Source organism: Rattus rattus, chromosome 17, assembly GCF_011064425.1.
Source record: "Rattus rattus isolate New Zealand chromosome 17, Rrattus_CSIRO_v1, whole genome shotgun sequence".
NCBI lineage: Eukaryota > Metazoa > Chordata > Mammalia > Rodentia > Muridae > Rattus > Rattus rattus.
The window spans coordinates 33,298,102-33,324,045 of record NC_046170.1 but is presented as its reverse complement, the minus strand read 5'-3'; the positions used below and the strand labels follow the sequence as shown (position 1 = coordinate 33,324,045).

Genomic DNA, 25,944 nt, shown 5'->3' with positions numbered 1-25,944 from the left:
GACACACTTCCAAGGCCATACCTACTCCAACAAGGCCATACTTCCTAATAGTGCTACTCCCTATGGGCCAAGCATTCAAACACAAGAATCTACGGGGGCCATACATACTCAAACCAACACACAGTATATACAAAGATGGTTAAATATGGTTATAAAGGAAAGCTAGGGAGATGGATCGGGCAGTAGGCTTGCTACACAAGCACAAACACCCAGGTTTAATACCCATAACCTGTCAAAAGTTAGGTAGGATGGCAGACGCTGGTGATCTTAATGCTAGGAAGTCAAAGCCAAGAGGAGCCCTGGTGCCTGCTGGTCAGTTAGCCCAGCCTAATGGGTGAGCCTCAGGTCCCAGGATGAGATCTTGTTTCAAAGACCAACATCTAAGAAACAGCATCGAGGTTGACGTCTGACTTCCCCAAGCCATGCACCTGCCTACATACGTGCACAGGAAGGAACACACACATATACACAGATAAATGAATGTCTGATGTCATTTAAGCATTGTATCTCCTTCACAGAAATGCCCAAGCTTTCATCACGCACAGCGCATCTTTAAGACTTGTATGGGTTACTCACGTTTACCCCATGGTAGGGTCAGTTCTGACCCATGTTCTCAGTTCCCATAGACTCATCCTCACTTCTGCATGACTCTGACCACCCAAGGCCATGGCTTCTATCCGGCCTTCCTCAGTACAGGAAATACTGACTTTCACGTCAGCCCTTGTCAGCCACATGTTGAACCCACCCATTTTATTTTAAATATTACTCTAGAAATTCATTTTTAAAATAATTCATTAAAAGGAATGTTATTGCTAAATATGGATACCTAAAGTGAATTGTCTTTGGCAGCAGAGCACTAATAATAATAATAATAATAATAATAATAATAATAATAAGAAGAAGAAGAAGAAGAAGAAGAAGAAGAAGAAGAAGAAAGAGGAGGAGGAGGAGGAGGAGGAGGGAAGAGGAGGAGGAGGAGGAGGAGGAGGAAGAGGAGGAGGAAGAGGAGGAGGAAGAGGAGAAGGAGAAGGAGGAGAAGAGGAAGGAGGAGGAGGAGGGAAATAAATCAAATAAATTGTATTCTTAAAAAAATAGCTGCTTACCCAAGACTTTATTTAAAAGGCGATATTCAAAGATTAAAGTTTGTGTTTCAGGCACCTTAACCCAAAAATATGGGTTTATTTCTTACCATTTTGAAAGGAGATTAACACCCTACCTGGGTGATTTAGGTATCACCCAGCCCACATCGAGCATTTTGACATCTGTCCACACTGATCTAAGTTACACATATAGAGACTATATTGCTGGGGCATGGTGAAACACCCAATCCTTTAATCCCCACACACATCATGCAGAAGCCACTATCTCTCTATGAACTCGAGGCCAGAGTGGTACACACTGCAAGTTCTAAGACAGGGGATGTATAGCGAGCACCTTATCTAAAAAAGGAATCCTATTAGACAGATGGATACGTTTACAACTGGGATTAGGTTGAACATAGATACGCCTACGATTCCCACCAACGCATGTGCTTTTTAAGTCCTTTATGGGGAGAAAGGCTGCATTGCAGATGTAGCAGTTGGGGTTGGGTACCCCCACAGCCCTCTAGTCTCTGCATTTCACCAAGATGCATCCGCAAAGCCTTCACAGTGTGCTTGCATAAACAAGACCTGCACGCTGACAGCACCAGCTGACATACTGATGTGCACAGGGGAAATTCCACATGGTCCCACCCATAGGTGGCCAATCGCTGCCGAGAGAAAGAGAAACTCTCCTCCAGGGATGTTTCCACATAAGGACACATGTACAGATTAGCAGTGCTAAATGGAATAAGTAAGTAAAACACACACACACACACACACACACACACACACACACACACACACACACATATATATATATATATATATATATATATATATATGCAGTGCTCATTAAATAAGACTTTTCAAAAGAGGCAAAGGAGACTGGCATTTTACATAACTCTACTGAAACTACCATTTTTAGTCTCCGGTTTTCAGTTGAGGTGAAGATTTCTTGGATCGCACTTTGTTTTGTGAGACACGTTTATGAAATGCGTTTCAGAACAGTTCTGTACTGGCCCTTGGCCTAAGATCTCATCTGACAAGTAACCAGTTCTTCCTCTCACCAGAAACCTGTCCCTATGTAGTTCAGCACGGACTCCGTCTTTCAATCTCCTGCCTCAGCTTTCCAAGAGATGGTGCTACATGCACACCTACACGACTACTCTCTCTTGAATTGCACGCTTCAATAAAAGGGCCCCTGGCTTGAGTCAGAAATGTCTGGCTGTACCACAAGGATACAAATGGACAGGGAAAACCAGAAGCTCTCTTTTCCGGCACGGTTCAGATCACAAATGTGGACTTTAACGCCACCAGGTGGGCTTGTGGCACTCAGATCGATCACCGTGCCCACCTGGAGTGCTCCTCTCAGTAGGTCTGGGACAGGAGCCAGCTTCCTGATTTCCTAGCCAGTCCCCGGGTGCTGCTGATGCAAGGAGTTTGGAAATCACTTTTCCTGGAGCTTGACCTTGATCGATACTGTTCCTCATTTCTGGGTAAGTGCGCTGCAAGGCCAAAGTGCACGTCATCTACTGGAAATTTTTAAAGTAGATCCAGCCATAGCTGGGATAGCCTAAAGGGACAGAATCAGACCTTTTGAAGATGGTGCTGGGCATCCCTGTCCTGGCAGAGCTGCTGCTGACCTCGGCCTGAGGCCCGATTAGAACACTGGTGGCTTGTAGGACACCCACGAACACAAATGTGCTCCGGGTGGCTGGGATCTTGCTCAGACTTTCTATGGATGGATAACGCTACGGTTCCTTTGTTTGGTTTTAGGGGCTCTTTGCAGAGTGAACATCATTCCCACCCCTTCCTGGGCATGGGGACTCTTTGCAGATGTTTATGGGATACCTTTAAAGATATTTCTCTGCTGGAGTGTAAGGTCCCAGAGAGGTTACAAGTTGTGGTGGGAGGTTTGGAGAACAGAAGCAGCAGGGGGAGAACAGAAGATGGAGGGTCTGTTAAGACTTACATTGGTCGGGTTGGGGATTTAGCTCAGTGGTAGAGCACTTACCTAGGAAGCGCAAGGCCCTGGGTTCAGTCCCCAGCTCTGGGAAAAAAAAAAAAAAACTTACATTGGTCTTAACATGGTCCTGGGCTTTACCCTCCTCTGCTTTCTCCGGAGACTTTGGAGTGGATAATTCGAAGACGACACCAGAAAAGCAGGGAGTTTATTCCTTTGACTCTAGTGTCAGTCATTTGGGGTTACTATGGGCCCCGGCTGTGGGTATGCTGGGTTCGGGATCAGTGCAATGAAGAACATGTGGGCTTCCCATCACACCCACAGGAGGAGGGGGAATGAGGCCAGAGTTAACGAGTCAGCTGAGCTGCAGGAGGAGGGGGAATGAGGCCAGACAGCCTTGGTCAGGCCTAAAATTGGGTACCTGATGATAGTGAGCACTCTAGGCACATCTTGTCTCTTTATACACAGGAAGCGGGAGGGGAGGGGTGCTAGAAGGAAGTGACTTGCTCACAGTTGTAAGGACAAAATGACAACTGAAAATACTATACCTAATTCTCCCATGCCCTTCCTTTTAAAGTCATCTACAGAGTCTGCTATGCAGCCTATGCCTTCCTTAGATAGAAATCTGCCTCCCCAGCACTGGGATTATAGATGTGGGTTTCCACACCCGGCTGGACATCCTCCCTGTCTTTTCATTCAAATCTTTTCCAATGTAAAGAGCTGTTGGCTGTCTTAAGGAGCCAGGAAGGCCCTTTTAAGGACCATATGACCTGGTCCCTAAGGTGGGGTAGAAGGAACTTCTGCAAGTGCCCCCTCCCTAAACTGCCAGCTGCAATTATTACTTGTGTAGGGCAAATCAAATCGATACTCGGTATGGACTGTGAGATAAAATGAACCGTGCGTGCCCTTGCTTGAAGACTACTCGCTGCTCACAGACTGGATCTGCCTGGTCATCAAAGGGCGACATTTCTGTCTTTGTGATCTCTTTAGTGGGCTGCTTGGGCTGTGGCCCCACACACTGACTTAAAAACTATGTATTGAGGAAACTGTCTTCTTGGTCACATTTTGTGAGGAAGTCTCCTGGGTTGGCAGAGGGTTTTGGGTTCATTTTTTCCTTGACAAGGTCATACAGAACTGAGTCATGAGGGAAGTGTCCTCATGACAAGATACTGACAAGATACTTCCCCACTGACACCCTCAGAGTACTAAGCACATTTCTTCCAGCTGAGACGCTAAGGTCTACGGTGGCAAAACCTGTGGGCGCAACATTTTCTCTAATTTTCTTGGGAACTAGCAAAGTGCCAGAGTGTGGGGAGTGGTCAAAGCAGGTTGGACTGTTAGAGTTGGGATACTTCACTGATCCTGTTATGGTTGGAGAGTTCCTCGAGTTCTTATGAGGCAAAATTGGTCCCTATTGGGGATACGGCTCGGGAGTGGCATGCTTACCTGGCACACTCACGACTGTAGGTTCAAATCCATTGATTGTTGGGCCCTGTCTTAGGGCGTTTCCCTTCCCCCTCACTGAGCCTTCAGCCTGCTATACCGAGAAGTTGTTTACAGCCTTGGCAGCTGCTCTCGGCCCTGATTTGGGCCCAGGACTTTCCATGGCACCCTTCCCCCTCACCGAGACTTTCAGCTTGTTGTTATTAAGAAACTGTTTATGCCCCTGTTTTGGGGCTGGGACTTTCCATGACACAGATTTTTCCTGTTCTCCTGTTTTCCTGGTTCCCCAGCCTGCTTTGTTGTTTTTCCATGGCTTTTGCTTCTGGTATATAAGGAGATCTCAGTAAAGTCTGGATGGCATTCTTTTAACACGAATGACCCGGGTATGTGTTGCTGCTTAAATATTGCAGGCCTAGACCCAGTTCTCAGTGTCGTGATGATGCAGGCGATACCAAATAAAGAAGCTTCATTTACTTACTATATGAAATTTAATCACCATCATGAAGGAGAAAGAGGATGGACGCCTCATAGGACTAAGGTGCTCAGAGACCCAGCCTTTGGAAATAACTGAGATTCACTGATTGTTAGGGTGGGGCTCTCATGTTTAAACTCTGATAGTTTATAAGAACAGGAAGAGACCAGAAGTGACACACTGATATACTTTGTGTCTCCAGTTACCTGAAATCTTATCACTTGGGACTTTTCAGAAAGAAAGTCATCACCAGACATGGCTTCTCAACCTTGTACTTCCAGGACCATGAACTGAATAAACCTGTGTCTTTATAAAGACAAAAATGGGTCCTTATATTAACCAAGGAGATGGGGCTTAGAGGGGTGGGGAGGAGTAAGGGTGAGATGCATGAACTCAGGATGACTTGGGCTGACAGTGCAAATCTGTGTTCTCCTGTGGATTTGGTTTAATTCACAGGTCAGTTGTCGTATAGGGAGACTGAGGTGTTGGCTCTGTATGTCATAAGAATGGTGGTCACCACTTCCTCCATCCTTACAGTTCTCTGAGAATTTTTATAAGCACTTCCCGTGTGTTCTCAGTCTGGTTCAGTGGTTCTCAACCTTCCTAGTACTGAGACCCTTTAAATACAGTTCCTCACGTTGTGGAAACCACACCCCTCCCTCAACCATACAACTATTTTTGTTGCTACTTCATAACCATAATTTTGTTGTTATGAATCATAATGTAATATCTGACCTGCAACCTCCAAAGGGATCCTGACCCAAACAGTGAGAATTGCTGGTCTGGGTCCTCCACACAGTAGGTGTTTTGCAGAGGAGGAAGCTGAGGCCGAGGGGATTGGTTCACTCGAAGTCAGAGAGCTTGTACATCGCAGAGGTGGGGATGCAAGGGAGACAGTCCAGCCCTGGGTTCTTTCCACCAAGGTGACCAGTTTCTGAGAGGGACACACTGTCCTCTGTGGTGGCTTGAATGAGAATGCCCCTCCCCCAACGGGTCCTCTATTTGGCACTTGGTCCCTAGCTAGTGGCACAGTTTGGGAAGGTTATGGGACTTGTAGGTACTACAGCCCTGCTGAAGGATGCACATCACTGATGGTTAGCTTTGCAAGGGCACGGCCTGGGCCACACTTCCGGTTCATTCTTTGCTTCCTGTACGTGAGTGGAAACATGATATCTCAGCTTCCTGCTCAAGCCACCTGACGCTGCTCTGTCTCTGCCATTACAATTCCAGACCTCTGCAACGGTCAGCCCAAATAATCCGTTTCTCCTATATGGTGCCTGTTTTGCTAGGGTTTCCATTGCTGTGAAGAGACACCGTGACCAAGGCAACTCCTATAAAGGACAGCATTTAATTGGGGCTGACTTACAGGTGCTGAGGTTCAACCCATTATCATCATGGCAGGAAACATGGCAGTATCCAGGTAGGCATGGTGCCGGAGGAGCTGAGAGTTCTACGTCTTGTTCCAAAGGCAAAAAGAAAACTATCTCCCTTGTGACCAGGAGGAGGGTCTCAAAGCCCACGCCCACAGTGATGCACTTCCTCCACCCCAACAAGGCCACACCTCCTAATAGTGCTACTATTAGGGATATGGGCCATATTCAAACCACCACAGTGCCTTAGTCATGGTGTCTTATCACAGGAACAAAAAATAACTAATATATCCCTGCTCTGCTTCTAAGGAAGCCCACTCTCCAGGCCTCATCCTGTCCAGTGGCTGCTCAGGCTGTGTTCTCAACACTTCCCCATCTGCCCTCCTCTGAGTCCTGTCCTATCTTTCACAGTTGCGTTCTTTCTACCTCAGTTATAATATATATTAACAGTCCTGTGGTAGCCGCCAAAGCCGCCAGGAGACCCAGTGCCATGGGCACTCCAGATGAAACCTAGCTCTGACAGAGTGTTGGCCTGGAGGTCTGGACGGCAAGGGAAGGTCTCTGTGAGCACCAGAGAGGAGAGGGGGCAGGCCTGAAATGTCAAGGACCCTACAGGGGAGGCTAGGACTTCTCTGGACCACAGGAGTGCCTGCCTGGGTCTCTACTGATGGATGCTTTTCCACACCTGGGTATGGCCAGAACCCTTCTCATCTGACACTCAGCCAGGAGCAGGCATCTGGCTGTTGAGCATCTGATGTACGTCTGTGGTTCGGCTGATGAGTGAAGTCCAGCGGATGCTCCACCCAGAGATGCCCTGGACACCTCCCCACCTCATGGCTGGGGCCTCTTACTTCCAGTGACTCGATATGCACAGACTCAGGAGAGCCTTGGAATCATCTTTATTTCTTGGTAGTCCTTTGGGAATGTGAGCACTGGCGAGTCCTCGGGCTTAGCAGGGCGTTCCTGTCCTTGGCAACTCATCGGATGGCTCCACATGATGCTGCTCCTCTTGGCCAGCCTAAGGTTAGTGGGAGTAGGATGCAGGGCCAGAACCTCGGACACTGTCACCTACACACTCTTGTCTGCGTCTGCTGGCTCCTGCTGGCTCCCTCAGTGTGTCCAAGCGGCTTGGAATCCTCTGATCCCTGTACTCAGGCGACCTCTGAGCCCCATCCCCACCCCAGCCTCATTTCTCTCTGGTCTCTACTTCTGTTCACCAGGTGCCTACCTCCCCTCTGTCATTCTGAGCTTCTGGGATGTTCTGGGACTGCTCCCCAAATTCCTCCAGCTCTGTCTTCAGACTATGAGAAAAAGCAGAGAAAAGAGAGCAAGCAGTGGCTCAGGGCACCAGGGAGGAAAAGTGGAGACAGAGAAGCCTGAGATCTGAGACCCAGGCTGAGGGGCATGCTCCTTCTCTTACCCACAATTCTCTGGGCTATCCTGGGCCTCCCTGGCCTCCTGTAGCTTCTGCTCCACCTCCTTCAGCCTGGCTTGCAGCAAAGTCCCTGCAGGCGGTGGCAGGACATCAAGGTGGGCCTCTGAAGTCATGGGCCCTACCACCCATCACTACCCAAGTCTCACTCTCCATCAGCAGCTGCTCTTTCCTGTGCTCCATTGTGCTGATCTCCTGGGCCAGTCGCTGCTGCAGGACCTGTGAGAACGGAGGCGGGTCTCTCTGTTCCTCTCTCCTGACTGCACCTCCATCCCACCCTACTTTGGACCTTTGACAAAATCCTTTCCTAGATTCAGTCATTGACTTGTGTTTTAACTCGGCAGTTTCTGTGGTTCGCTCTACCCGATGTTTCCCACGTCTCCTTATTGCTCAGAATCCATTTTTCACAACTTTTCCAACTTCCCCTCTAAACTTGTTGTTCTTCAAATGTTCCAGGAGTCCAACCCTTCTGAAGAATGCATATTGTCCTCACTCATGTGCTCAACATATGTGGTCAGACGCCAACAAGTCAGAGTGGTAGCCCAGGGTTACTGGACCTGTCTCCTTTGCATTCTTGGCTGTGCTCTGGGTATGTGTTTCCCTACCCCTAAGAAACCTGAGGTAGAACCCTTTGGTGCACCACTGCCTCGTCCTGTCTGGGATGCTGCCTGATGCTCCCTTCTGCAGCTGAATGAAGGTTTTCTGGAGGGTCCCGTGGGCCTCTTTGAGGCAAACACGAAGTCCACAAAAGCTATGATAACAGCCAGCAGAGGTGCTGGGTGTGGGCGTGAGGGGTGGTGAAAACTGGCCAGTTGTAAGGTCAAGGGGGACAGGAAGAGAAGAGCCACAGTCTATCCCAGGGCACCGGACCTGAGCTGGGGTAGAGAGTGACCAATCACAGACACTGAAGCCCAGCCTGGGGAGGAGCTTACATGGAACTCCCAGAGGTCCTTGTGTTGACTTGCCAGATCCTCCAGCTTCTCTTCCATTTGTTTAGCATCCAAGCTATGGAGACACCCAGAGGTGAAAAGTTGTGTGGCCAGGACCCACACTCAACACAGTCAGGTCAGGGGTATCTCGTCCTCACCAGGTCCCATGCACCCTTCAGGTCCTGCCCAGTGCTCTCCTTCATGGGTCTGTCAATGCCTCCTCTCTTCACTATGCAGGCCCCACTCCCACAACTTAGCTGCCCACCAGACCACAACTTAGAAATAACCCCAGCTTCTTTGGTCGGATTCCTGACAACTGGACTGTATGCTTCCTGGGAGGAGACAGATCATTTGCAGCTGGACTCTGCCTGAGGCCCTACTCTCTCTGAGAATGCTTCTCTCTCTCTCTTTACATGTGATCCATATATCCCTCTGGGGGACCACAACACTGTCCATACCGTTGTCCTTACAAATGTGTCTTCACAAGAAAACTATGTATAAAGGTGCAGTAGGTTACCCTGTCTAATTTATTCTATTACCACCACTTAATGATCACAAAAATATCCTGTCTCCATGCCCTATTTTATAGAAGGGAAACAAAGAGTATGTATTGTAATGGGTTTGGCCTAATGCTGCTTGTATTTTGGGTCCCCAAAATTGTTTGCAGGAGAGAGTCCGAACGTCCATAAGTAAGACGCTGAGGGACTCCAATTGGTTCTGATTGGTAAATAAAAATGCTGACAGCCAAAAGCTGGGCAGGGCAGACAGAGGTGGGACTTTTGGGATTCCCAGGCTTGGGACCCAAAGAGAAGAGAGAGATCAACCCTCCCAAGAGAAGGAGGGGAGAGACTCCATGCCTGAGAAAAGTGGAGGACAGGGAGGCATAGCCAGCATGTGAAGGAGCAGGGAGAGTATAGCCCAGTTGGGCAGCCCTCCAGGTCCAGAGCAGCCAGGTAGAATATAGAATTTAATAATCAATAACCTGGGATTATTAATAGGAGGTGGATTAACCACATGGAGGTTAGGAAGCGGCCCAGACATAGAGGTGATTAAGGCATATATATACATATATATATATGTATATATATATATATGCCTTAATCACCTCTATATATACATATATACCTCTACATATACATACATACACATATATATATACATATATATATATATATGTATATGTAAAGGCTGTGTGTGTATCTTTCATTCAGGAATGCAGAACATCGGCCTGGGTAACTCAACAGTGCATCCATGGCTTCTCAAACTAGCCCTTGCTTTCTCCTCCTCAAGCTGGGGAGGAGGTGGAAGGGACTCTTACCATGTAGTCTCACTTTCTCTCTCTTGGGGATGTTTCTGGAGAATTGACAGAGCATCTGTGGAGAAAGCAAACACGACAGCTGATGAGGGAGAGACCTCGAGGGAACAAAGTTAGGCAGAGTCCAGGGCCTCCACATCACCTAGGACATTGGTGGGAACCTGAAGGACTTGGGTGTGTCCTTCGCACAAGTAGCTGGGTTTGGGGAGGGGAGTGGAGCAAAGCATCCTGAGGCTGCTCGGGAGGGTGGGCTTCGGAAGAATAAGGAGAATGATGAATACCTTGCTTTTTGCACAGGACCTCCTCTAGGTGGACTTTCTCTTCATTCACTGCAAGACACGATGACACTTTCAGGCCCTGGAAGCTACATCCCTTATGCCCACTGCGGCTTCATCCAATAGGCAGAATCACACAGAAGACGGGGGAGAAGTGAGGTAGCTTCCTCCTGCACTTATGACCATGTCCCATGGGGGCCATCTTGTTCCTTTCTCCCCTACCCCACATCTGTGTTCCACGTAAGTGCCAACAGAGTAAAAGGAGTGACCACTCTGAAGAAAGTACAGATTCGTGTCGGAAGGAAGAATGAACCATTGAAGAAGCCAATACCATATCAGGTAAATTAAAAAAAAAAAAAAAGAGGAACTAAAAGATGGCATCCTAGAGTGGCTAATCTGAATTGTATGGGCTAAAAAGAGGACCCCATGTCCCCACTCACAGGAATCTAGTTCCTGATGCATGGCTTCCTGGAGTGCTTGAGCCTCTCCCAGCTCCTCACTGGATCTCTTCTCTGCTGGACCAAAGAGGGGAAGAAGGCATTGTGTGAGGGCTGCCTTGCTGCTGGTATCGACTGGCCAGTCTAGGGTCCCAAATTTACCTTGCTGCAGCTCATTAATTCGATGGATCAGGTCCTCAATCTGGGGTTCCAGGCTTCCCTCTGAAGACAGAAGGCAGACTGAGCCAGAAAGGACAGGTGCTTGTCTGTCCCAGGCCGCGAGCGGGGGAGGACTGCAATGGGGGCTGGGTTTCTATCGCTAGTCACCCACAGACTATTATGGAGTACCTGCTCTGAGCTTGGATCTGTTATAGGTCCTTGCAGGGCTTGCACTCTGGGTAGGGAGATGACTGTGACTCAATCTGGTGGCAGTGCCAGTTACAAAGATGACACAGGGTGGGTGGTAAAGAACAGATGGGTATCAGTGCTTTTTGAGCTATGGAAAGCCCCCATGTGAAGGGAAAGAAACAGACCCTGTACACTGTGGGGAGGGCTGTGTGGAGTGGGAGCTATTCCCAGGAGAGGGGACAAGTATGAAACTCTTGCAGTGGGAGTGGGTAAGGCCCACAGGCAAAGTCACAGGGGATGGGTAAGCTAGGCGGGGAGGAGCAGACGGCCCTGGAGGGGAGGTCCTACAGGACCACAATGGATGCTTACAGCTGCAACTTGAGTGTGGTGGAACCTGGTGGTGCCCTTCCATGGGCCCCACTGTCTTCAAAGCAGGCAGAACAGGCTGTTATTCCTGCCTCTCTGGTCTCTAGCTGTCATGAAAGCAGCAAGGCTTTCCAGTGGCAAGTGCCACCTTGCGAGTTCTCAATGTCTCCTTAGTCACTTCTGACCTCGTTCATAGCCCATTTTACAGCTCTTTAGGGAGAAGCCTTCCTCCTGCCTCATCGTGTTCTAGATCAAAGGCGAGTCACAGGCATCGGGATATGAGGCTACTTGACATTTGCTGAGTCTCACTGGTAACACCTAAAGCAAGCTGGAGGGTCATTAGCTTAGCCCTGGGCTTTTTAAGATGACGGATTCCCTTTCTAGACACTTCTAGAAGAGTCAGTGTCCTCTGAGGTGCTGATAGCAACTGGCAGAAACCCCTGTAGCCCAGGGACTTTATTTCACTGCAGATGGTCAGGGTAGGTCACTTCTCATTTATAGTCCTGCAGTTTCCAGGACTATAAAATACAAAGTTTTTATATAAATACAAAGTGTTAGTCCAGACCACAGCCGTAATGAAGTGTGGGAACTAGAGCAGGTGATATGAGAGGAGAGGTTCCATTTCATCTGAAGCAAATCAGTGGCTACAGCAATTGAAGCTGAGAATAGTCTGGTGGGGTGGGGAAGTCTTACTTCAGACTCAGTAGTTGCTCCAGCACTTAAAAAAATGGGTCCTACTCAGTATAAGCTGGCTCCCAGGTTCCCTCGCAACAAAAATGCCAAGGGCAAAATACTCTGTGTTGTCCTTCGCAATTTGTGGGGTTTAAAGGGACAAGAAATATACATCTGCGAATGTTGTTTATTTTAAAAGACTCTGGATGGCACTTGACCATTTAAAAACTGCTCTTGTTGGGGAGTAGCTCAGTGGTCCTGGATTCAAGCTGCAGCGCTAATAAACAAAACAAAACAAAACAAAAAATAGCTGCTGATTGCCTGTGGGTCTTGAAAATGAATAAACAGATACATGATAGAAAAATAGACTGATGGATGGAAAGATGAATGGAGCATGTGGTATGTGTGTGTATGTGTGCTTGTGTGTGTGTGTGTGTGTGTGTGTGTGTGTGTGTGTGTGCGTGCGTTTGTGCTTGTGCGCATGCGCATCTGTCTATAAGTGAAAAAAGATTTTCCGTCCTCTTAAGGATTTTGAATTTTTAGCCGTGACCTCATTGTTTTGGCTCAAAGAATAGGAATCGAATCAGAATGACAGGATGATTTCCTAAAGTTGTGAGTTGAGGCTTTTAGGGTCTAATTCTGTTTGCCTCACTCAAAAGCTGTGAGTCAGACACGGGACACCTGACCTTTCTGTAGCTTTTTTACTGTCTCCAGCAAGTCTTCCGTCGTATTCAGAGAGGTGGTCTGCCCTGTAGAGATGAAAACCAGAATTACAGGACCCAGCAGGAGTATGGGTAAACCTGGGAAAGACGCAGAACCAGCTAGAAAAGCAGCGAGCTCTCTTTAGACACTCCTCAGCTATGGCCAAGGCTGGGCTGAGGGCCAGGTCTCCAGCCACAGCAGGGCGCCTGGGGAACCTGTTCTCATTTTTGAGGATCATGGTGTATCCTGGATGAATCAGCTTTGCTATAAGGGGACAAAAGACCTTCCTGAACTCCCCTTAGTCAAACTCAGGGTGAGAAGAGAGAATGTAACATTCAACTTTATGTCAAACTCCTATGAGTTTACATTTGTAAGCGTGGGGCTGAATAATTTTAAACATAGTTACATCAAGTGTCCTTTTTATACCCAATACTGAAATATAAAAACACAAACTCTACGACTGAGTTCAGTTACTATTGTAAATATCTTCAAATATGAGTTTCAGTGCAGAAGAAATAAGAAAGAGAAAGAATGAGCTGTAACCCACACCAATGAACTACAATGGATTGATCTTATTTGACTCCCAGTTCAAGCAAATGCATTTTCTTCATGATGCACACTTCTCTAGATGTTTTGCATGACCCCATATTACTTTAAAAATTCAAGCAAACAACCCTAGAAAAATGTGCCCTAAATTCTTGAAAGCAATGATAAAAGCTCAAACCTCAGTGACCTACTCCTCTCCCTAAGAACCCGGATGGAAAAGAAATACTGCTCAAAAACACAGACCGCAGCCAGAAAGTGAACGCAGAAGTGCTTCTCCATCGTAGAGAAAATCCCTTACCCTCACACCCCAAGTTCCTCAGTCCCTGTCCTTAAAGTCATTCGGTGATATAAACTCTTGATTCACATCCAGAGACGTACCCTTTCTCCACACACAGGACGTCATGTCATATAGGATGTGGTAGGTCTTCTTCTCACCTAACAAGGTTTACTGGTGATCAGCTCATTCTTTTTGGTGGCTGTGTGTCTTTCCACTACACATATACCATAATTTAGGAGCAGTCTCCTACTGTTGCCCTTGGACTGTCTTTTTCACAGCTGTAAACAATGCTATGCTGTTTCCATTTCTCAGCTGCTGACAGGAAGTAGGTCTTCCTTCTGTTTGCCATCACATGCTCTTCTGTGTGTCACTGTGTCCCATAGTTCCTTTCTCTTGTAAGGTTATTTACCTCGGAATTATCCTGAGCCAGTATGGCCTCATCCTAAGTAGTTAGATCTGCAAAGATCCCATAGGCTGGTTAGTTTGTATTTTGTTTGGATGTGTACAGATAAATGCTTGCATGTATGTCTGTGCACAAATCTGGTGCTCAGAGGTCAGAAGAGGAACCAGAGGCCCCAACTAGAGTCAGAGGACTTTGTGAGGTACTATGTGGGTACTGGGTATCAAATCTGGGCCATGTGGAAAAGCTCGTAACCAATGAGCCCTCTTTCTTGTCCTGCTGGTTAGTATTTAACTATCAACTTGTCATAACCTTGAATCATTGGAGAAGAAAGTCTCAGTGAAGCCTTCAATTGAAGATTGTCTAGATCAGGTTGGCCTATGGGTGTGTCTTGGGGTTAAGGGGTATGTTTATTGTTAATTAATGGAGGGTGACCCAGGCATTATGGGTACTATTCCCCAACTTGGGGGTTCTGAGAAGAGAGAAAACAGCTGGCTGAGAGCAGGGAGTAAGCAGGCAGCATGGCTACACGTGTTCCTCTCTGCTCTTGGCTGGGCATGTGTCCTGTGACTAGCTGCTTGAGTGAGTTCCTGCCTTGACTTCCCTAAAATGACGGACTGTAACTTGGAATTGTTAGCCAAGTAAACTGCTCCTCTCCTATATTGCTTTTTACCAGAGTAGTTTATCACAGTCACAGACACAATGAAACCAGAGCCTTCTGGTTTCAAGTAAGGCCACTGTTTCGCATTTATTGATTTTTTAATTCTGTAGCAATTTCATACATGTGTACAATGTATTATACTGTGAGGCTCTGATGGACCCAAGCTGGGGAAGGGGGAAGACCACACTTTTATATTGATTAATTGCTTTTTGTGATGCAGTAAATCAAACTCAGAGCCTTATATACACTAGACCAGGACTTCACTAGCTAAGCTACAGAATTTACCACTATCAGAAGCTCAGTGACTTCACCTTTTAGAAAAAAAAATATTTCATGTGTCATTTAAATAAATTCATACCCAGTAACATTCTGAAACTCTTTTAAGAAATGAAGTTTTTCCTTTTCTGAATCTCACTGCCATGATATAATCATCTCTAAGCTAGTACATCTCCTCCTGAGACATTTCCATTATTTAAAATGATTTTAATATTTTGCCAAGAAAGAAAAGCTCCCAGTAGAGAAAGATGTTTGTTTTTCTAACATTTTATGAAACCTTTCAAACATGGTATGAAGAGGCCATGATGAACCCTAGTTCTCATGGCCTTGGTGCTACGACGGCGAACATCACCCAGATTTGCTTGTCTTTAATTATACCCAGTATAGTTAACAATCGCCATGGAGAATCTCCAATATTCAGACCACGTGTCGTGTTCCCTGACTAGCCCTGGTCTCCAGCTGGTCTTCGAGACTTCTACAAAGGATCTGGTCATGGTTTTCCTCTCTCTGCCCTTTTACAGCTTGTCACAAGACCCAGAGTAAGTAACAAGAAAAAAATTAGCTTTATCTTTTAGTGTCTGAATGTTCTGCCTTGTAGGTGTTTCTGTCCACCATGTATGCCTGGTCCCTGTGGAGGGGGTCAGATCCCGCAGAACAGGATTTACAGGCATCTGTGAGACACTGTGAGTGAGTGCTGGGTATCAAACCTGATCCTCTGCAAGGGCAGCCAGTGCTCTTAACCACTGAGCCATCTCTCAGGCCCCCAAGCTATAAGAAATTTTAATTTCTAATTTAAAAAAAATTTGGAACCTAGTATTCTCTGTGAACTTAAAACCAAACAGTAACAAAAAGCCTTCCATGTTACAAAAGAAAAGAGCCCGAGGATAAGTCCCCATATAACGTTTTATTTTGAAATCATTTCAGATGTACACAAAAGTCATAGAAATAGGCTGTGGTATTCTATCGGTACTCTGTGTGTTTGAGTGTTTGTCATCTGTAAGCTGCAGATAGTACGGCCCTCTAGTCCTAGTACTCCAGTGCAATTCCCTATATGGAGGCTCTCCCGGTACCTGCACAACTTAACATCTGGTCCCACGTTAACACAGAATCCCCAGGGGCCGCTCAGCTTTCACTTGCCCTATCATGTTGTAGATTACATTTTACTACCTGTTTTCTAGGAGATAAATAAAAGAATACATCACAAAGGCCTCCCTCAAATCCAAGGCCCCTCTCCACAATTATCAGTGTGCTTACCTCAGACACTTTTCAAGGAGCTGTCCTGGATGGGTATACCCCCCTCCTTTCTTGTTTCAATCCCAACTATTTCATAATAAAAATAAAACTTCTGGGGCCTACCTTCTTTGAACAGTTTCTATAAACAATGTTATCAATTGAATTTTATGTTTCTCCACCTTTTTCTTTTTTAAATCTACAATCTGCATGGATAAACCTAGGTGTGGTCAGGTTTGGATCGTGTCTTCTATCTCTGCCCGTTAGTAACTCACCACTGGCTGCCCTCGGTCCACACTTGTGCAGTCTGCAGCCTGTCATTAGCTAGCATGGAGACTGCAGATGTGGGATAGCATCTGCTGAGGACTAAGCCTCTACCAGAAGGCCAGTGGAGCTGCATGTTATCCCCTATGGCCAGCCAACGGCTAAGAAACGGGACCTGATATGCCTCTAACTACCTCCAGTGCTGACGAAGTCCTTTATTAAACTCTGAGAATCTGAAAGGTTGATGATAAATGTTTAAATCCCTGTGGCCCTGTAGCATGTGCTAATAAAGTGTGGCTTGTCTGATTTCTCTTCTTCTTTGAAAACTGACACCCAACATGTGGCTTCAATTTAAGGCAAATTCTGTTAAAATGATTTCATATTCACCCATTAAAAAAAAAAAAAGGTCGCTGAGTCCCAAGCACCAAGCAGGTGTTTCAGGTGCCCGGGGACACTGCAGGTCTTGCTCTTGAAAGTCACATTCACTGTTTTGGAATCCGAATGAACAGGTCTGGCAAGAAGCCACCTCCCATGTTTGGTCATGTAGTGACAGACTGGGTGTGCATGAAGGGAAGGTGATGACAGATACAAGGACACAGATTGAACACCCATTGGGGCATGGTCACACTATTTTCTCTACTTCAGAATTTTTTTTTTTAAATTGATAAATAAAACAAGAATGTTCTTATAGTGAATTTACCATGAGAGATATTTTCTCTTGAAGGAACTGCAATTTCCAGTAATTTCTAGGCTGGACTTCATCCCCTTGTCCCCAATGAGGAAGAGAAACTGTCATTATTGAAGTCAAACCAAATTTGACAAAAGTGGGGGAAACCATGCTCGAGAGCCTTGAAAAGCCCATGTAGTGATCTAGGCTAACTGTGAAGTGAGAGGAGTTCCGTCCCTCAGCTGTGTAGCAACAGAGAAGTTTTGGGAAAACAGCACTATCCCTTCCGGACTTGCTTAGTCACGGGTCCTGAGATGAACTACTGGCTTGAGATGTTTAATATGGTCAATAAAGTTGGCAAGTTAACTTAGGTGATGAGAACACGCATGTTCTTTATTTCCACTTTGTGGAAGTTACAAGTTTCAATAGGCTAAAAACTTTTTTTTTCTAAAAAATTCTCAATTATTATCATGAGCCGAAGCCTCCGTCCCATCTACCCTGTCCGCCCTCACTACCTCCGGTGTCTTCAGCTTTCTCAGCTCCCAGCCACTCCGCCTTCAAAGGCTCCAGTTCCGCAGCCATTTCCCAGCGTGAGGTATCTGCGCATGTGCCTCGGAAAAGAAACAGCAGGGAACGGCAGCGCGAGCCACTGCAGACATTGTAGGAAACCAGGGGTTAGGGTGACACAGGGATCTGCTTGGAGCAAGCGCAGAACAGCTGCAAACGCAACTGCTAGGTTGTGTTTTCACGCATGCGCGCGCAACCACACGGCTCTGTCTCTAAAAAAGGCTGGAACAGGTAGTGAGCAGTTGAGGTGGGTTGTGAGCACGAGCTCTTCAAGGGCTCTTCTTTAGGTCGTTACTGCAAGCGGCCAATATCCTGACAAACGTGTTCGTGCTGGGCAGCAGCACAACGCATTCCCAACCCCTGTCCGTTTATAGATGTCCACTAAAAGGTGTAGAAGAAAGTGAAATCCTTTCGTGAGTAATCGCTTTAGCGGCTAAGAGCATCTTCACAAAGCTGCATCCTGGCCCATAGATAAGTCAGGCGGTGTTTTACACAGTTGGGTGCTGGATGCCACCTTCTTATGCGAGTAAGAAACAGTCCAACATGGTGGGGCTTGGATCTATTGGAGGTTTTTTGTTTGCTTTAAAGTAGGGGAAGGAAAAATGATGGGGGGGGGGGGCATGAAGGACAGAGGGATGTCTTGAGGGATTCAGCTTTAGGCCCTTTCTGTACAGTTTTTGTCTTGTTTTGTCTGTTTTTAAACACCCATAGGCTGGTTTCAAGCACAGGCTAGCCCTGCATTCCAAATTCTAGAGCCCTTGTGGGTTACCCACCTCTACCCTGAGGACAGCCTCAGCCCAGCCTCAGGTCTGTTTGGAAGATGGATGTGGTAGCAACCTGTGCTGCTTAGAGAGGCTTGGCGGAGACAGCTGGTGACAGGCATTCAGGCGAGTTAGGGAGGTGAGGCAGAGGACAGAGGAAAAGTCCCGCTTCCCTAGATGTGGAGGTGCACGAGGGGGTTCAAAGAGCAACCTGTGCCCCTGGCTGCTGTCACCCTTCTCCCATCTGTGGGCAAACCCTGACATCCTGCCAACCTGCCCAGGGAGATGGGGACCAGCCCCACACAGGCCTCTACCCACATTTCCAGAGTAGACACAGAATGTAGAAGCCAAATGTGGTCACTCCCGCAGTCATTCAGAGTCCTGTGAACAGGCCATTGTTGGGGGCCTGGTCCGCGGAGGTGGAAGGGGGTGTGGAGTATTTGGGTGGGTAACGGATGAAAAGCCGGTCCTCTTCCTTCCTTACCCAGCGCAAGAGCTTCGTCACTACTAAGATGGCAGCAGCCTTGGTCACCAGGGGGCTGAGGCAAGTGTAGAGCTCAAACTTGGAGGTGACCTGGGGAAGGGAGGAGAGAGTCAGCTGGGCTGGAGCTGGGCATGAACGAGCGAGTCTGAGTTCCCAAACCCAACCCTGTGTGCTTCTGAAGCCTGGGAGACATGAGCAACTGGATATGCTTGCTGGGCCATCTGGTACTCATCCTATCGAGGGCAGACGAGAGGCCAGCGGCTCAGAGCGTTCCACAGGGTGATTCTGACTGTGCTTCTGTTTGTGTATGTGCAGATTAGAGATAACGGAACAGCAATACTCAATATTGACCGAGCAATCATTACATCCATGGCTGTCTTTGCCCCATGGCATTATCTCAGCCTTGAAGAGTGTAAGAGTCAATGGGGTCCTCACACCAACCTGAGGCCCAGCCCTGAGGTCTCGGGGAACTTCTCTGTGCCACTTCCCACCGCTCAGCCCAGGGTCCTTTCTGCTCCAGCAGCTTTGGCCTTTCTTTTGCTGTTCCTCCAGTACAGCCAGCTCAGCCTTGCCTCACATCTCAGTCTTTCCCCTGTGCACAGGCTGTTCCTCCTCTAGCTCACCATGTCCTCTCCACGGGGAAGCCATCTTTTCAGCAAGCCTTCTCCCAACCACTTGATCTAAAACCCTGGAGTTCCTTAGAACTCCATTTTCCTTGGCAAAATGGCTGAGTCCAGGAAGGATGTAGAATGCCAAGTAAGCTGTACTTGTATGTGACTGCGATGTGCCAATGGGAGACAGGACCCAAGCTGCCTAAATCAGGGAGTTCACTGGCTAAGTCCAAAATAACTGCAGAAAATTCTAGAAAAATATTTTACATTACTGAAATCAAGAACAATCTCAAGAGGCCATATTTATATAAAATAGAGACTTCTGGGCCAGTGAGATGGCTCAGTGGACAAGGGGAGCTTGCCAGCCAAGCCTGACGATCCAGCAGGAAAGTAGGAGTTCTTATAAGCTATCCATTGACTGCTACACTCAACACACATGTGCATGCATACACACCAAATAAGTAATAAATAAATGTAACCTCTAAATTAAAGGAATCCAAGAAGAGGTCTGTTCTTATGTAGAGTACAACTATAAACGTAAAAGGCGGCATGGTAAGAAAAGCCTGGTATCAGCAAGCCAATACCTGGTAACTGCTGTCAGCTCAAGTCGTAGAAGCAGGATAAAATGAATGAGGGAGTGCACTTCTAAAACCCACAGCCACATAGGCCACGGGAGCCTCAGGTGCGTGCTAGCCACAAACACTATCGTACAAGTGTGGCCCTCTCCACTGTCCCTGAGAGCCGAGCTGGCGCCACAGACCCGTCAAAGAGTGCACTTACGGCATGGTCCCTTCCTGTGACCATGCTGGAGCACTAGAGAGCTGAGTCGGGGCACTCTACAAGCAAGTTTACGGATTGATGTCCTTGGAAAGTGCCAGGGCTACAAGTCAACAAAGTCTGTGGAACCATTCCAGAACAAATGAGACCAGGGTACATGAGTGCCTGAGTGAAAGGCCTCTTAGTGGTGACTCTTTATACCGGCTGTGCCACTTCCAGATCCAAGATTACTTGACAATTAAAACAATCACCCTAGCCTAGGACAATGCTGGATCCATATTAATATACCCTAGTACTTAACAAACCTATTGGGGGAGGTCTCACTTCCTATGGGTCTGCCTGCCTGGCCACCAGCCTCCCTCGGAAGCTGATCTTTAACAGACTCACAGGGCAGTCACTGTAGGTAGAGGGCACAGAGTGGTCCTCAGCCTGCAATGGTTAAGGAGACCTGGGGCCTCTACACTGCTCGAAAGGAAACTGGCAAGCACAGAGATAGCTGGAGATGGGATCCTTGAAAATCAAACACCCTGTCCTGGTGACAGCATGGCAGGGCTAAGGTTGAGCTGAAGACAGTGAGAAATTCTTCTGTAATTAAAGACACATGTGCCCATAGGGTCAGTGATGTGGATAAAGGCAAAACCTGTGCGCATTCCGGTGAGCGCGTGGAGGGTGCTAGTTAGAAGGGATCATGACAGGGAAAGCAGGCTTGCAGAGGGAACTGATTTACTGACAAGCTCATCAACTCACCCAAGCCAGCAGCGTCTCCTTCTCAGCCACGTGGTAAATGAGGCGCAGGGGCCGGGAGGTGCTATGGAGGCGAGCATGCAGGCGGTGATACAGGTCGGACAGTCGCTGTCGCTCCTCCTCTCTGCTGTACGGGGCCTCTAGCTCAGGACTGCAATAGAGGGAGGCAGCGGCATGTAAGTCAGAGCCTGCCTCCCCTCTCAGGCTAGGGACTATAATTAGGTTACGGGCTCAGCCTCTCCCATTAGACTTGAGGGTTTCTAGTAGTTGTGAGCCAAGCTGCCTCCATTAAATTAGGAAAGAGAGCCTTTCTCCCACTACAACAGAGGGACTCCTTTAGGTTGGTGCTCAAGCCTCTGCCATCAGAGAACCGTCGGCTCCCCATTTCTAGAGCATGGCTGGCTCTCTCTCCTAACCCCTGTGTACAAGATGCTGACCGTCTTGGTCAGACAAGTCTCCAACTGACTTGGGGTCTGGGCCCACCTGGTAAACTGTGGCAGCTGCCGGTGCTGTTCAGGGATGTCCAGTGGCTTATAGAGAAAATGTCGGAGGCCAGGCGCTCCCACAGCCTGCACACTGTAGGCAGGGGCATTGGCTGCCGGGCCATTGGAGAAGCTGGCAGCCTCCCCAAGAGTGCGCAGGGCACCAAGGTTGTGCATCCCATCTTCTACTAAGCGCCGGCAGGCGGCCATGGCATGGAAGGCTTCACGGTTGGTACCAAGCAGCAGCAGGCAGACGGGCATGGAATCCAGGCGAGCCACATAGGCATAGAAGAAACCATCTGGGTTAAAGCGAGGCAGGCACACAGGTGCCCAGGCCTCCCCTGCCGCGAAGGCTGGTGCACCCACCCAGTCAAGCAGCAACTGTAGATCCGCTGGGTCCAGCCGGCACTCGGCCAGCACATTCCTCTCTTGGGCTGCTGTTATCAGTCGACCGCCAACAGCCAGCACTGACAAGGCCAGGCCTGGGGCTGTACAGCGCCGCAGTAGTGTGCCCAGGGCATCCCGCAGTGGACGGGCCAGAGGCACACAGCGCACGGCACCCAGGAGCAGGGCGCCTGGGTCTTGCTCCACACTGTCCAGGAGCCGATCCAGTGTACGCTCTGAGCCAGCCAGCAGGCGACGTAGGTCATAGTTCTGCTTATGTGCGAAGATGCGGGCCACGCTTGCACGCGTTAGTGTGCTCACAATTTGTGCATGTACTGCAAGCAGCTCACCTCGTAGTTGTGCTGCAGACTGTGGAGTCCGGGAAACAGCCACCAGCAGGAGAGGTCCCTGCTGCAGGAACACCAGCTTGTGGTCCTCTAGGGGAAGGAAGAGTGGGTAGGGTGGACACAGACCAGGAATGAGCCAAGGGGTCGGAAAGCACACCTTTCCCAAACACTCTCCAATACACACAGCGCCTGGCCTGACTGAGCCTGTGCTCTTACTCTGCCAGCACCAAAATTAGGGCGAGGACAAACTAGGGTGATGGGGGCATTTGTGAGGATATGTTGGCTGTGGAGGTAACAAGAAATCTAGACAGACTTCATGGAGTCAGGTCGTGGGATGGTGAGATGAACAAGGATTAAGACAGCCAGGTCACACAGTACACCTCTTCACTCCCAAATGACCAGAGCACATGCTGCCAACCAAAGAGATGGACCTCCGGACAGTTACCCTGACCCACTGACTCACTTCTGGTGGGGAGGCAGGTGTACCCATGGCTAGTTATACAGACCTCTAACAACCAGCCATATCCCCACCAGCAGCCTGCCACTCTGACCCGTCCTCTTCACTCACCAGCATAGATGGCACGGATGGCATCTCCTGCACTCTGCACGAAGGACACCAGGGCTGTCATCACACCCATGGTGGCCGACAGTGCCTCCACGCTACCATACCGTGAGTAGATGGGCTTGCCCGCCTCACTCAGCACGAACACGTGCTTCCGTTGGCTGCGCCAGTCCTCGTCATTGGGGTCCCCATCATTGGGATCCCCATCATTGGGGTCCCCATCACTGGGGTCCCCATCATTGGGATCCCCATCACTGGGGTCCCCATCATTGGGGTCTCCATCACTGGGGTCTTCTCCTTGACCCTCAGAGCTCCTCTGAGGTTCTCCAGTGGGACTGCTGTCTGAAGCTGCTGTTTTCCAGTGCTCACAAGTGCTTGATGGGGCCTCAGCCTGAGGCAAAGCTGATAGGAGGCTGGATGGCTGGTCCTTGGTCTTGGATCCTGAAAGGGAGCCGTGAGTGGCTCATCTCCCACTAACCTCATATTTTCCACAATCTACCAAATCCTTACCAACCCTCTCACCCCCTCGCAGTGACCTAAACACATTTACAAAGATCTCCACGTCTTCCTGGCTGTTCACTGAATATGGCTGACAATGGCTAGCACCTTTTTATGTCCACTAACACTAAAATTTCAATGAGCCCCACCCTAAAACACAAATAATCCAACAGGGTCTCACTGTTCTTCACTGGCCCTTCCATTATTCCCTTTAGACACTGCCACTCCCAGGTCTTCAAAGCACTCCACTCTCTGAATGACTCTTCATCTTCTAATCTGTGGTGGCTCTTCCTTACCTCCTCTGACTGCATTTTTATTCCCCTGATGTGTACTTATCCTTCAGTGACCAACATTTAAATACCCCACTGACTCTCCTAACCCCTTTCTACTTGCTTAATCATCCTCCCAATGATGGTCCTTATTTTTCCCATTATAGTGGCCATTGATAGCCACTGACATCCAGATCGCCAGGACTCCCCCTCTTTACTTCTACTGCTACATTAGCACCCCCAAGAACACATATTAACATCCCTGATTAGTCTTCAATAGCCTTTATGGAAGTTCTTCCTCTACTCCAGGTCCAAGCTGGACTCCACCAGTGGCCACCATTAACAATCACTAATGTACAAGGTTTACCCTGTTTACCCCATTTAAAATCCCATAATGAAAGCACCTGCTTCCTTCCAGAACAACATCCATTCCCACTGCCACTGATGTCTACTGACCCATTGACATGCATCCATTTGTATCCCCATCTGACTTTTCTCACTCTCAATGTTTTCATATTTTCTTAATCGTGCACTGATCGTCCCATGTTCCCAGATACCCAAGCAACGTGTCTCAATTCCCATCACCTGTCAAGGCAGCCCTTTTGGGACCCAACTGCGCCCTTTTTGATTCTTTAAGTATCTACGCTAATTTCCCTACAACAGAAGGGTGTCCTCAGGATGTGAGTTACTCCAATGTTAAAAGGGGGCTGTTCCGGGCAAAACAGTACAGTCCCATCTTCCTAGCCTTGACCCCCTCACCATAGAAAACATTTGCAGAGGCACAGTGCTGCCCCTCCCGGACAACAGCTGACACCCATTGTCGTCTTTGCCATTTCTCAACGATTTCAATTAAGTCAGCAAGTCTATGTCCAACGACCGGCCGAGCTATGCCTCTTGGGTCCCCAAAGACTGCCCACTGGTCTCCCATTGATCTCTTCCCCACTCAGCTAGCAATGACAGCCCCAGGGATTGCTTCCAAGGCTTCATTGAGGAAAGCTATACCTGTGTCCTCCGGTTCCCCATCCCCGGGATCCAGCGTGCTTGAGTGAACCTCTTCACTGTCTCCAGCCTCCTCTCTGGGGAACTGCGTGTCCACCAAGTCCTCCACGCCCCCGGGGGCTGGGACAGCATTATCTCCACCGGTCTCCATCTGCACATCCCTGGAGAGAAGGGGAATCGAGGGTGACGAGCAGCAACAGAAAACTTCTTAAAAGCCTTCAGGGAGTCAGCCCCCCTGGATGCATTCCTAGTGCGCTTTCCCCTACGGTTTTCGACAGATCGCGACATTCAAAAACATGACCAAACACTTGCACCCTCCGACACTTTCGGACGGGTGACGCTCCGCTGGGCTTCCGCAAACACGAGACATTAACACCTGTTTCAACCTCCTATCTCAACCCGGTGGACAGCAACACTTCCAGGAGCCGCCGCGGCACCACACTTCCTGGTGTGGTGGGGATTTGCCACACTTCCGGAAGCGACGCCTCCCGGGACACTTCCGGTTTCACAGCCGTATTTACTCCCCGGAGTGCCAATGGCCGCCGCAAGCTGCGTTCCCTCACGGAGAAGATAGAGCGGGGTTCTTCCGGAACTCTGGAATCCGCGCGACCTTCCACCGGACGCAGCCAGGGTCGGCTGTGAAGTGGGGCCAGAGCGGCCCACTTCTTGGACCAAGGGCTACCGCCTGAAGGGGGCGCGGCCTGGAATCTACTAGGCCAAGAGGGCGGGGCCTAGTTCCTCTCACCCAATCAAGAGTATGCCTTCCTTATGTCACTCCTCATTCTGGTTGAGCTCCGCAGATATTGTGCGCTAATTGGTGCTCATCCCTTGACTGACATCTCCCTGTTTCTAACCGAAATCTCGATCCTGTTCCGGTCCTGGCTGGAGCGAGATAGTGCCGAACCAATGAACACGCGACCCCACAATTAGGACAACTGCACCCTCCTTTTTTTTTTTTTTTTTTTTTTTTCAATAAGATAGGCAGGGCGAGCGTATGCTTGACGGACAGTCTCTCTTTCCAATCGGAACGTCGCGCGCAGTCCAGTCAGCCTATGAAACTCGGATGCCGAAGCAAGAGGCGGGCTCTGCTTGTGGGACTGACTCTTGGGAGTCTGGACCGGGCCAGCCGGTGCAAGGGAAGCCTACAGAAACAAAGGCAGGCTGCTTAGGACTACTATGTGCTGGCAACACGGGCCCACCCCACTAGCAAGGAGAAGTTCTGAGGGCCGAACCAACTAGATCAGCAGCCTAATCCTGGGGCGGCATGGGGTGCGGCTCTGGCCGCTGCGTTCTGGTTGGCGGAGAATTGGTCGCGACTACCTCCGCGTATCA

At 48.7% G+C, this 25,944-nt stretch overlaps 2 protein-coding genes across 2 annotated transcripts; both read right to left on the bottom strand.

Annotated features, from left to right (window-relative positions):
• Positions 1-7,246: 7,246 nt before the first annotated feature.
• Positions 7,247-17,717, bottom strand: Syce1l (synaptonemal complex central element protein 1 like). The gene is made up of 11 exons (XM_032887658.1): positions 17,643-17,717; positions 12,791-12,853; positions 10,881-10,940; positions 10,722-10,796; positions 10,288-10,335; positions 10,010-10,064; positions 8,695-8,767; positions 7,912-7,981; positions 7,751-7,835; positions 7,559-7,631; positions 7,247-7,348 (listed from the first exon to the last, which is right to left on the bottom strand). Exons 1-11 carry the CDS (start codon positions 17,707-17,709, stop codon positions 7,280-7,282), a joined length of 738 nt encoding a protein of 245 aa, XP_032743549.1. The 5' UTR covers positions 17,710-17,717; the 3' UTR covers positions 7,247-7,279.
• Positions 17,495-25,313, bottom strand: Mon1b (MON1 homolog B, secretory trafficking associated). The gene is made up of 6 exons (XM_032887657.1): positions 24,989-25,313; positions 24,616-24,773; positions 22,853-23,287; positions 21,555-22,374; positions 21,075-21,222; positions 17,495-19,029 (listed from the first exon to the last, which is right to left on the bottom strand). Exons 2-6 carry the CDS (start codon positions 24,761-24,763, stop codon positions 18,829-18,831), a joined length of 1,752 nt encoding a protein of 583 aa, XP_032743548.1. The 5' UTR covers positions 24,764-24,773; positions 24,989-25,313; the 3' UTR covers positions 17,495-18,828.
• Positions 25,314-25,944: the final 631 nt, after the last annotated feature.